The 11,873-nt window shown below is 53.3% G+C and overlaps 5 protein-coding genes across 5 annotated transcripts; 2 read left to right on the top strand and 3 right to left on the bottom strand.

Annotated features, from left to right (window-relative positions):
- Positions 1 to 104: 104 nt before the first annotated feature.
- CLAFUR5_13673 (uncharacterized protein) lies at positions 105 to 998 on the bottom strand (the record flags this gene model as incomplete). Its single annotated transcript, XM_047912821.1, has 1 exon — positions 105 to 998. The coding sequence occupies one exon, from the start codon at positions 996 to 998 to the stop codon at positions 105 to 107; it is 894 nt and encodes a 297-aa protein (XP_047768966.1).
- A 1,993-nt stretch (positions 999 to 2,991) lies between these two features.
- On the bottom strand, positions 2,992 to 5,135 carry CLAFUR5_13672 (uncharacterized protein; the record flags this gene model as incomplete). The annotated part of the gene is made up of 4 exons (XM_047912820.1): positions 2,992 to 3,102; positions 3,159 to 3,905; positions 3,955 to 4,438; positions 4,501 to 5,135. The coding sequence occupies 4 exons, from the start codon at positions 5,133 to 5,135 to the stop codon at positions 2,992 to 2,994; spliced, it is 1,977 nt and encodes a 658-aa protein (XP_047768967.1).
- A 108-nt stretch (positions 5,136 to 5,243) lies between these two features.
- On the bottom strand, positions 5,244 to 6,323 carry CLAFUR5_13671 (Ornithine carbamoyltransferase, mitochondrial; the record flags this gene model as incomplete). Its single annotated transcript, XM_047912819.1, has 1 exon — positions 5,244 to 6,323. One exon carries the CDS (start codon positions 6,321 to 6,323, stop codon positions 5,244 to 5,246), a length of 1,080 nt encoding a protein of 359 aa, XP_047768964.1.
- A 374-nt stretch (positions 6,324 to 6,697) lies between these two features.
- Positions 6,698 to 9,416, top strand: CLAFUR5_13670 (uncharacterized protein; the record flags this gene model as incomplete). The annotated part of the gene is made up of 2 exons (XM_047912818.1): positions 6,698 to 8,414; positions 8,521 to 9,416. The coding sequence occupies 2 exons, from the start codon at positions 6,698 to 6,700 to the stop codon at positions 9,414 to 9,416; spliced, it is 2,613 nt and encodes an 870-aa protein (XP_047768965.1).
- Positions 9,417 to 10,330: 914 nt separating this feature from the next.
- CLAFUR5_13669 (uncharacterized protein) lies at positions 10,331 to 11,721 on the top strand (the record flags this gene model as incomplete). Its single annotated transcript, XM_047912817.1, has 3 exons — positions 10,331 to 10,549; positions 10,620 to 11,525; positions 11,578 to 11,721. 3 exons carry the CDS (start codon positions 10,331 to 10,333, stop codon positions 11,719 to 11,721), a joined length of 1,269 nt encoding a protein of 422 aa, XP_047768955.1.
- Between the last annotated feature and the right edge of the window lie 152 nt (positions 11,722 to 11,873).

Below are 11,873 nucleotides of genomic sequence, written 5' to 3'. Positions count from 1 at the left end.
TAAGACATGATACCAATGAAGCGTTCAAGCATGAGAGACATATCTTCCTCCCTTCCTCCCTTCCTTCCTCCCTCCCTATTCCCTCACTTCCTCCGCGTGTGCGCCTAGTCATCCCACAGCCGCGTCCTCTCCGCCTTTTCAGCCCGCCTCTTCTTCAACTGGATCGTCCTCTTCTTGTTAACCTTCTTCCTCTGCCGCATGAGAAATCTTTTGGCTGCGTTGCGGCTCAAAGCCCACGAGAGTCTCATGAACCAGACGTAGATGAAGATGCACCAAGTCAGATGCGTGAAGGGGAGAAGGAAGTGAAGCATCGTCCTAGATTCAGGTGTGCGGATCGACTGAATGGGCACTACGCGCAATGTGAAGTGGTGTGTCACGGACGAGGGGCTCTTCAGCTCCTTGGTCAGCTCAGAAGACTTGGCCATGCGACGCGACATGGTGGCGTGAAGCGGTCTAATGATTTGGACATCGGACCGTGGCCAGTATGCGTCACTCACGTCGCCTTCATCATCCAATAGAGCCGATGCAGTGTCAAGGTCGCCGTCTAATGCCAGCTGGTACCGTTCTAAAGCTAAGAGTAATGCCAGGCCTGGCTGCCAGCCCGCGATGGGTCGACGATTGACATTTTCGATGGCGGTGAGACAGGATAGAAGACTGTCGTCGGCGAACGTCTGTGCAAGGGGAATGCGTCGTTCTTCGGAGAGGAGGTTCTGCTTCCGGGGTGACTCTATGGCGCTGAGGATTCTCTGGCGTCTCAGGGTGTCACTACGAGGTGCAAGCCTCAAGCGTGGACCTTGGGAAATGGATCTTGAAGCTTCAGGGGCCAGGATCTGGACGGATGGGGTGTTGATGTTTCTCGTTGTGGATCTGTGCATCCATGCGGTTGTATTCTTCTTCTTCTTCTTCTTCTTCTTCTTCTTCTTCTTCTTCTTCTTCTTCTTCTTCTTCTTCTTCTTCTTCTTCTTCTTCTTCTCCTTCTTCTGCTTCGGTGGCGTCATTGCTGCCGTCAGAGCAGTTGATGTCCGACCTTTGAAGAGAAGGATGGGGCCGGAGTGCACATCAGCGAAACTCATGAGCGGTTATAGGTCGAGACATTGTTTGTTCACGAAAGGGTCTGGGACATTCCGTCACAGCTGGCAACATCTAGAACGGACATCGAAAATCGACTTGGTTGTGAGTAGGTTCATATGGCTCTTGACCCTCTGGAGACCTCAAGAGTAGCAGTGTGGGTGTCCCAGCCATGCTATTAGATGCAGGCGCCAGCAAAAAGAAAATTTATTCCGTTTTTCGAACTCTGCGCCCTTTGACTGCTACTTGCGCAGTGGTGATAGGTAGCATGCCTATTGAATGTGAAGTGACAGGATAACAGCCACAAATGAATGAATCAAAACAAGAATGCGCTCACGCGTTAACTGCCCACCACCAGCCGCTCAAAAAAGTGGTGGCAGCAGAAGAGTTACAAGCAGGACTCGAACTCGCGACAAAACATGCAAAAGAAAACGCCACTTTTGGGGCGTGAAGAAAGGTAACAGTACTCAGAATATCCTCGTTAGGAGGGTAATTGTGAATCATTGGGGGTATTTGCTCGTTATGAGGAAAATCCCACTGTTGGGTTTGCTTGCTACCAACTTGACTGCACTAAACCAACGTGTGATTCTGATGCTAGCTTAGCGGCTTACGCTCAAGTTGTTGGAGGTGCGATTGAGATCCTTGTATATGTAGCTTTGTTTTGCGGCGGGAGAGGGGCCTTGGCTTGGCAACGGCCGCTTTCACATGTCAGCCACCCCTGTTGGATTTCGAGCGATTAGTTGCGCCACAGAGCGACGTTGCACGGTTTACATCCGCGGTGACACGTCTTGGCGCAACCTACGATGTGACTTGTGACTCGAAACACCGGAGTCTTCGAATCTGCTGCCAGTGCTCCGATCCTCTGCTTAACGCGCCGATTCGGACTGATTGTTGTTTCCATCCGCAGAGGGCGGTGCGCTCATTATCATGGCCGGTACTTGAGCTCAGAAGTAGGCTCGCACTGTTGCTCAACAGCGAGAGTCGGCTAGCAGCTATCACTAGCGCTTGGAATCTCGGCACCCGGTACGCCTGAGGTCAGGCTCCTGGCAGCGCAGTTTGATACGCGCGAAACCTTGGTGCCCCGAAAATAGAAGGTCCTCCACATTTTCGAGCACCATTTGCTTGCACCGATGACAGGACGAAGCGCTGGCCGACAACGGGCCCATTTACCACCCTGGAGACTATATTCTGGGAGGCATGACAAGAGGGCCATGATCGTCTGGTCATGACTATCTTTAAGATCTCCCTGAAGGATGACCTTGATCTACCCCAGACTGATGACTGTAGTCACAGTGGGACAGGAATCTACTCAATAGCCACGATTGCGCGATAAGCAACGCGAGCGTACATCGAAAGCTATGGCCACCAAAGTTTGTCACCGGTGTGCCAACTCCACAATTTCAGATGCAACACCCTCGATCATTGTCTACCTCACTCATCGCTCACTGCCTTCCTCGATCTAAGCGTCGCAAAGTGTGTTCCGCGTTTCTTCTGGTTATGTACGCCTGGCGATGGATCTGCATGCTTTTGTGAATCACGTCTGATAGTCTGGCTGATATCTCAGCATGATTGGGTCTCAAGCACGCACGCAGATCAAGATCCCCCAAACGTCCCGAAAGCCCCTCAGGATATATCCCGCGTCGAATCCCAATGCCAAGACCCATGTCACACCAGTGCAGACCTGAATAAACCCGTGTCATATCAGATCTGGCCGCAGAGTCGTAATCGGCAATCTTATCGTGTCTTGCGCAGCGGTCGAGAGGAGGCTGACTATGGCTCCGCTGGCAGCTCATAGGCCAATACTTTGGACGCAACAATTGCGTAAGGTGACAAGCATCGTCGAGCGTGGTACGAGATACTGGAGCCTCGGCTCTACTGGCATACGGACCAACAAGTCTCACAACTGCCTTGCGATGCCAGTACTCACTCGATACATCCTCGGAACTTGGTTGCCAGCAGATCTGCGATGGAACACGATCGGAGAGACAAGTAGTCCAGCCACCTGGAGGGACACAGAGCTCGTACACCGGTATTCTGTGAATTCGATGAACAGAGAAGGTCCAGTCACTAACCGCTGGCCCGAAACGAACTCGATATAGAAGGTTGCGATCCTCGAACGAGAAACATTTGCGCGACGTCGGATCGTGTATAGACCCTTCCAGACTGGCCTCGATTTTCCCATAGGCTTCGAGCAAGAAACCGGTGTCACGCAAAGCGTCAACCCACCAAGTGAGCGCACCTTGAACCAGTATCAATCTTCGGCTGTCAGGAGATAGTCCAGGGGCGTTGCACAACATAATGCGGAGGCAGGTATTCCCGTCGTCGTCCTGGACGTTGACATCGATACCAGCTTGGATGAGGGCACGCACAAAGCCTTGTATCTGTGCCCACTTCCATTCGTGATTGATAAAGGATTTGTCGAACAACTCGTGCAACCACGTTCCTCCAGATGCCGTTCGGTAAGATGTGAAGTCGTCGTCGAGCTCGTCCCAGCCAAATGACCGCATGAAGTCTTTGAAAGACGTCTGCCGCGGAGTCCAAAGATGGACACAGGTCCAGTCGAACCCAAACTTGATGCAAATATGCCGAAGTTGTTCTTGTGTGAACTGTTGACAAGTATGTGGTTCGACAGCGATCAGGTGCATGAGAGCCCTCCAGTACTCGCCATCGCGAAGATCTACCTCAAGATCAGCGCCGTCGAACAGAAGACGGCAAAGGTCCGTATATCTGGGAGGAACTCCGGCCTTCCATGACAAGAGCTTCCATGCATGCTCGTCGTTTTCTAGTCGGCCCCAAATGTACCTACAGAGGTCCACACTTTCGGATTGAATAGCCACCTGTACATGATGAGTGCAAAAGATAGGAAACCAGGGCACTGCTACTCACCTCCAAAAGACTCTCGCCATATCCATACCTATTGCGGTATGTATTCGGCCTGGCCATGCCGCCATTGAACAATTTCTGGACCGCTGCCAGATCGCCTCGCTCTGCAAAGTAGAACACGGGCGAGTCATCCGCCACAAGGTGATCCGTACGATAGTGTAAGTTCCAGCCAACCTGGGAGTACCTCATCGAGATATTCCACGACCAGGCGACGAGCCAGGGTCGCACATGGACAGTCCATCTTGTCCGATAAGGAGCTTTGCGTCTACTGCACTGCCTTGCACCACGCCATCTGTGGTCATCAGTGTTGGTGGATAGAATCCGCGAGGTGGTGCTGGCGGTCTTAACATCACTTGTCGATGCAAAGCACTCAGTAGTCGTACGGCATAAGTCACGGTGCTGTTGAGGTAGTATAAGTCCAGGAAGTAACGCGATCTGCTGAAGTACAATCTCCCGATCACGTTCGCGCTCACGCCTCTGTTGTTCCCTGGGTGTGTACGTCAGATGATGTCAAGGTCAGACGAGTGCAGAGCCTGATAGAGCACTTACTGAACAAAATACTGATAACCAAAGACAAGCACATTCGTTGCCCGGTTGAGCTCCGTACATAACTGCTCAAGCTGCTTATCGTCAAAAGCAGTCCGGAGCTTGCCTCTCCACGTCGAACGCTGCATAGTCTCCTCCAGCTTCGTCATTACGCGCGACATGTGTCGGAGACTCTGTCGGCACATGTCAATGCACCGATCAAGAAGATCTGAGCCTCTGGTTCCATCTTGCTCTTCTTGGTCATCTTTGATTAGCTGTAGCAGCTGTTGCATAGTTTCAACCATGAATGCAGTATTTCGAAGTGTATCGGGTGCGCCCTTGTAGTCGTCGCCAAGCTTCTTAAGCTGCGCTGCGGATTCGCCAAGTTGGAGGATGAGAGATGCAAAGCCGGCCCCTGCTGCAGCGATGCCCACGAGTTCTGCCATGGTGTTAACGCTGCAAAATTCAGTCGACAAAGGACAAAAGAATGGGCTGAGCGAGGTTGAAAATGAAAGCCATGCTAATGAGCTGAGAGAGGGTGATGGCGGCATAGCCACAGCCACAAAATGCCGTGTAACGATACCTGCAGATAAGCGATGCGAAGGCAGCAACGGTGTCGAAGACATGCAACGTGCTGAACAGAGGCTGTGCTCCAGCATGTGCCCCGGGAGGCAACTCGAGCACAGCTTGCCATCTGTGATGTCCAGATGGTCGTCCTTCGCTTCACGAACTCACACTAGCAGTATCTACTTTCTTGCCCTGCCAGCTCAGAGTCTGCCCTTGTTGACGAAGAATGCCTCAAAAGCACTCAACGCGGCCCACAGACGGTTCTCAGCTTCCTGGAAGACGAGGCTGGCTGGGCTGTAGAACACCTCATCGGCCACCTCCTCAGGATGTCTCGGCAAGCAATGCATGAACTTCCAGCCTTCCTTCGCACCACCACGCTGAGCCATCTCTTTCGTGATCTGAAAGCCCTCAAACGCCTTCATCCTCTTCTTCGCCTCCTCTTCCTGACCCATGCTAACCCAGGTGTCCGTCACCAGAATATCCGCATTCTTCACCGCCTCGTCAGGAACATTCGTCTCGGTGAGCTTGAAGGTTGGCGAGGCGCTCTTGATGATATCGCGCATGAAATCAGGGATCTCGTAGCCCTTCGGTGTTGCTACTGCGACTTCCACTCCCAACTTTGCGGCACCGATTGCTAGGTCGAAAAGGACGTTGTTGGCATCGCCGATCCATGCGATCTTGAGGCCTTCTAATCCGAGGCTAGATGTGCTGGAGGATGTCTGCGTAGTTGGGAATGCTTCGAGGAGGGTTTGAAAGTCGGCGATCGTCTGAAGTGGGTGGTAGAGATCGGAGAGAGCGTTGATGACGGGGACTTGCGAATGCTTTGCCAGGTTCGCAACATCATCATGGGCATTAACTCTCGCAACCATGCCAGAGACCATGCTGCTGATTACCACACTCGTATCATAAAGGGACTCGTTCACACCGAGCTGAATGTCCTGCGAACCGAGGAACATTGGGTGACCACCCAGCATGTTGATGGCTCCCTCGGACGACACACGGGTCCTGGTGGAGCGTTTGGTGAACATCATCGCGACTGTTTGTGCTGCCAGCTTGTTTCTGAGGTGTTCTGGGAGACTACCTGACTTGGTAGAGGCCTTGTAGGATGCGGCATTGCGGACGAGAGCCGTGAGTTCTTGCGAGGAGAGGTCGCTAATCGATAGCAGGTGTCGTGGTGAGAATGGTGATGTCGCTGGTGTTGACGAGGTCGACGGAGCTACGGAGTAGCAGCGCTTGCTGACCGCTCGCAGAAGTCGTGCAGATGCACGGAGCGCTTCCATACTGGGCAGGATCGGGTACAGAGATTGGGAGCTCAAGAGCAGCTTGGCAGCGAGTGTGGGCGCTGAGCTGTACGACTGCACTTTCACATCAAAAGGTTGTCTGGACCTGCATGACTGTTGTCCCAAAGCTGTGGTCAGCTCCACTCCACGTGCAGATCTACGCTAGCCAAAAGCGGATGCGGGGGAAGGCACGATTGGATCACATGGCGAGAACGAGGCGAAGCCCACGCTGCCCAGGTACTGTTGTCGTCACCTGACCTTTCACACCTTGCAACACATCCTGCGAAACGACATCTTGGACACGGCATTGTGATATGGAAGTACGGCTGACGTAGTCGACCGATAAGCCGGATACGACAAAGATCACATCAACCATGGCCGCCGGGGGCGAGCCCGAGCATAGGCAGCAAGATGAGGAGCACCAGGACAGAGACTTGGAAGACAATGCAGCGACAGAATCCTCACCTTTGCTGGCGAGAGAAGAGGGAGTACAGCACAACGACCAGAGCCAGCCACATCGCGAAACGTCAGCAGAGTCATTGCTGCGGACACTGAAGTCTGGCAATGGCGCGAAATGGAGATGGCCAAGTCTACTGGCTCTGCTGGGACTATGCATCGCCGCCGCCTTGATCATAATCTTCGCCTTTGTTGCGCCCAGCGCCGTGGAGCAGTATGCGCAGCAAGCAATTGTCTTTGAACCAACGAGCCTATCAATTGATTCCTTCATTGAGACCGGAGTACGCGCGAGGATACAAGGCAACTTCAAGATGGACTCCAGCAGAGTGGAGAAGAAGTCAGTACGAGACATTGGGAGGTTCTGCACATTCATCGCGACAGAGGCGGAGACAGGCAACGCAGATGTGGAGGTATCGTTGCCGGAGTATGGGAATGTGGTACTGGGCACTGCGCATGTGCCGCCGATTAAAGTGTATATCCGGGATGGGCATATCACACATGTCGACTTGTTGACGGACCTCGAACCTGGTGATGTTGATGGGATTAGAAGGATCGCAAATGACTGGATCGATGGACGACTGGGTCAGCTAAGAGTGCTTGGGAAAGCACACGTCCCACTCAAGAGTGGACTGATCAGCCTGGGAAAGCAGATGATACAGCAAGAGACGCTCTTCGCGAACGACGATATACCTACTATCCCGGAGTACAAGATCGGGAAGTTGAACGTCCGAGAAATTGATATCTCGTCTGGAAAGGGCATGGCAGCAGATGTGAGCTTGAAGGTGAAGAATGATTACCCGGTGGAGTTCACTGTGCCTCCTCTCGGATTCGGGATTCTTGTGGACAATTGCGAAAAAAGTGACGACCTGATCATGGTCGCAGACGCCCTCACGCATGAGATTGACATCCACCCGAATTCGAAGGTCGAAGTGAATGTCACCGGTACTGTTCGACAATTGCCTTCAGTCCTGACCAAGGACTGCCCTGGAACGACGAAGTCGCCACTGGACAATCTGCTTGGATCGTACATCCGTGGCAAGGAGACGACTGTGTATGTGCGCGGCTCTGATTCACCACCGCTGGACACACCTAGCTGGGTGACGGGCCTCTTGGGCGACATCACTGTGCCGGTGCCACTTCCTGGACGTACTTTCGGACATCTGATCAAGAAATTCTCGTTGACAGACACACACTTCAGCTTGCCAGATCCTTGGGCAGAGCCAGACACCCCGGGGTCGAATCCTCGTCTAAGTGCGAACGTCCGTGCTATGGTCTCCCTGCCGGAAGAGATGAACTTCAACATCTCGGTGGCCCGTGTTCGCGCCGATGCCGATGTGTTCTACAAGGGCAAGAAGCTTGGTCGGCTAGATCTCACAAAGTGGCAGGACGCCAACAGCACCCGAATCGACTCATCAAAAGAAGATGGCCCACTTCTCATGGTTGAAAGCCACGTTCAGGATGCACCTCTCGAGATCGAAGATCAAGATGTCTTCACCGACGTGATCCAAGCTCTCCTCTTCGGTGGCAAGACCGTCCTTATGAAGATACAAGCAGAAGTCGATGTGAGTGTCGACACAGCACTGGGCGAGTTCACAGCCAGGAAGATCCCAGCAGAAGGCGAAGTCCCCATCAAGCGTACGTCGCCATCCCTACCAAGTCAGCTCTCAGACCTGAAAACGGTCGAGCATTGGCTGCAAGTCGGATAGCTTTTGTAGATAGATTGCTAAGACATTTTGTGTAGCGCCCTCACATTCTTCTCCTTTCCCTCCCGGCAAGCACCCTGCTGACCCTCCAGGCAAAGGTCTTGGCAATATCACAGATTCCGTCCACCCTAAACTGGTCGACCTAAAGATCCTGAATACAACAGAGACATCCCTACACCTTGCTGCTAAGATCAATATCACGAACCCAACACCTTACTCCGCCAGCATCCCATACGTCGATATTCACGTCCTGAAGAATGGATCCCTCATCGCTCACGCCACGGCCCGAAACCTCGAGATCACGACCGGCAACAACTCCTTCCTCGAGGTGGAAGCAATCTACGATCCCCTGACCCTTGGTGGACCAGGAGCGAAGGCTATCGGCCGGGAACTTATCTCTCAATATATCTCACGCTGGAACACGACTATCACGATCCAAATGCATGAGAAGTCCTTCCCGGGAAATCCTACCCTCGGCCGTGCCCTATCCCACTTCCCGATCGAAGTCGCTGCGCCAGCCCTCGGCGGGGGCGGAGATGGCAAGGACGAGGGTCACTTCATCGAGGACGCAACAATGCATCTCATTACCTCCACGGCTACCTTCCTCCTACTATCGCCTCTTCGGCATTCGACGCTCTTCATCGAGTGGGTTAACGCTACGGCGTACTACAAGGACGATCCTGCTGGCCTCATCTTCTACGACGAACCTTTCGGTGTTCCGCCAGTGTCTGAGACGCCAGATGAGGAGGGCTTCCTTACGCCAAGGCTGCCGGTCGATTGGAGTCTAGGGAGTGTCGGGTATGGCGCGATCAAGAGGGCGCTCGGAGGCACGCTGAAGCTCAGGGCCGAGGCGACGGTGGGTGTCAAATTGGGGAGGTGGTATGAGGAGATATGGTTCAAGGGGAGGAGCATTGGAGCTAGTGTTAGGCTGTGAGGGCAGAGGACCGAAGTGTGGTGGAGCACTAGTGTTTGAGGCGTTTGGTGTTGGGGGCAGTAGATGGGGCGGTGATACAGGACTAAGCTATGCCTCGAGGTGTGGCAGGAACGAGACGTTCGCAAGCAGTATCGATAAGTAACCTACAGCATTGGTGAGCGAACTGGGCAGTCCCTGATCTTTCGAGCTAGTCGCATCAAGATTACAGACACGATCGTGTCGACTGTGTTTGCTGTCACGCGACAATGCTTGCTGAGTCTGTACAGCCGACCTCCAGCCTCGTGCTGTACGGCCGTTGCGCCGCTTCGCGGCGATGTGTCGCTACTCAACCCGAACGAGACCAGGTGACAAAGTTGGTTGCCGCTGAGCGCTTCGACTCATTATTGAAGCAAAGGCCTTTGCTTAAACGCGCTGGCGTATAGCTCAGCAGTAAAGCCGTGCCGATACCTTTGAGCTTGTAGCGCGTCGAGCCTTTGGTTATGCGCCGTTGGACGGCATTTTCAGAAGTGAAGTCGAGACCTCAGCCGGCAATGTACTTTGTCACCAGCCCTTGGAACCCGCTGCTCGTGAACCGCTCCCTGGCACATTCGTGTCCTCTCCGCTCGCGGAATCACGTCACTTCCCACCGCCGCCTCGTGCAACGCCAGTGACACCGACTTCGGACTCAATTGGCTCTTTTCAGGCCCATGTGCACGAGGGCCGGCGGCACTAGTCACGCTAGTCACACAAGTACGAAGGTGTTCTTGACGTCGAACTTCTTAAGCCGCTTGATTTCTTGTCTTCGACTCTATACTTGAGGCAAGCACTTTCTCCTACCTTCTACAGATCTCGATCACAGCAGCAACTTCTTACCGGCAACGAGTCCCCTCGCATATTACCGCCGCAGTCTCGCCTTCCAACCTTCCGCATACACAATGGCGTGGCCATCACATCTTGTCGCCCCAGACCTGTTGCTGCTTCAATGTGGTGCACTGGACGGTATCGATGAGATCACTCGCAATAAGCTACTTATCGAACCAGTCGCAGCGAACAAGGACGAGAATACGCGACCAAATATCCCATTCGAGGCTTGCGTACTGATCGCTCTGGTCAGCCTCGGAGGCACCGCACCAATGGAGAAACTGCTGATGAGGGTGAGTCAAGGCGCCGAGGATACTCGTGCAGCTTGTAAATATATGATATTAATTGCTAACACACAAATAGATCACGCTCCTGTTCCCATTTTGGGGTAACGCCGCTATAACGGGTCCGCTCTATCCGCGAATGGGGTTTGTCAATCCTACTGCCCACGGCTTGAAGGCTGCCCTCTTCTACTACGACCCTCCGTTCAATGTCGCCACTGAAGACTGGGAGTCTTCCGCGATATGTTCAGTGACTTCTGCAGATGCCGCCTTCTGCGCTCTGCGGATGCTGCTGGGTCGCGCAGTCAACTTGCTTGGCGCTCCTTCTACAAATGCCCCCAGAGCCATGATTACTGCAGTGCCATCCACTCAGCCGGCCGTGTCGGCTCAGAACTCTACGTCTGCCGTCACTACATCCCGCGCTATCCCGCCAAAGGTCTTCATGAAGCTTCCACCCGAGCTGAGGAACCGCATCTACGAGCTCGTCCTTGTCTACCCAGTATCAGGCATCAACATCATGAACGAGAACAGAAATCACCATCCTGGCAGCAGCATCAAGTACATACACACCAGGACCCGCGATAAAGATGCGCACGTACCGTCCTACCCATGGATCCTGCAAATGAATCAATACCTCAACAACCGACAGCAACCAGAACAAGTCCCAGGGCTACGATCCTACCCTTTCGGAACCGCGGTAGCCATTCTCCGGGTCAGTCCAGAGATCCGCGTTGAGGCTTCTGGTATCTTCTATGGTTGCAATCGATTCCATTTCGACAACCTCAAGGAGCTATCCACATTCCTCTCTACCATCAAGAACGATGCCGGGCATATTCGCAAGGTGGACTTCACATACGAAACTCAACAGCGAACGCACGCTCTCAAAGCCATTCGCGAGCTTGGCAAACTCGAGCTGCTTGAGCACTTGTCCATGAAACTCCGAGAGACAACTTTCCAGAGATACAAGGGCTGGGAGAAGGTCGACGATGTGAGTCAGACGTAAATCGCTTGGGACTTAGTACCATGCTGACATCATGTAGTTCAAGGGTCTGCCGCAACTTCGCAAGCACCTGGAGAGGACCTTCACGAACCTCAAGGCTTTCCATCTTGAAAGCATCTGCGAAGGAGTCCTCCAGTACCTCAAGCCGGCTTTAGCAGCGCGTAAGAATTACCAGGAGCTGTAATTCACTTATCAAGGTCAAGATGTCTGCAAGAACGCATCCTGTCAGCCAGAAGCGTGCGAAAAATCACACGATCAGTAGTGCATGATACAGCTGCGCCCGTTGGTGCCTACCGGGGAACTGAGACATCGAAGCAATCGGGCGGGACTTTCTCA

Source organism: Fulvia fulva, chromosome 12 (assembly GCF_020509005.1).
Source record: "Fulvia fulva chromosome 12, complete sequence".
NCBI classification, from domain to species: domain Eukaryota; kingdom Fungi; phylum Ascomycota; class Dothideomycetes; order Mycosphaerellales; family Mycosphaerellaceae; genus Fulvia; species Fulvia fulva.
This window is presented reverse-complemented; position numbering and strand designations above follow the sequence as displayed.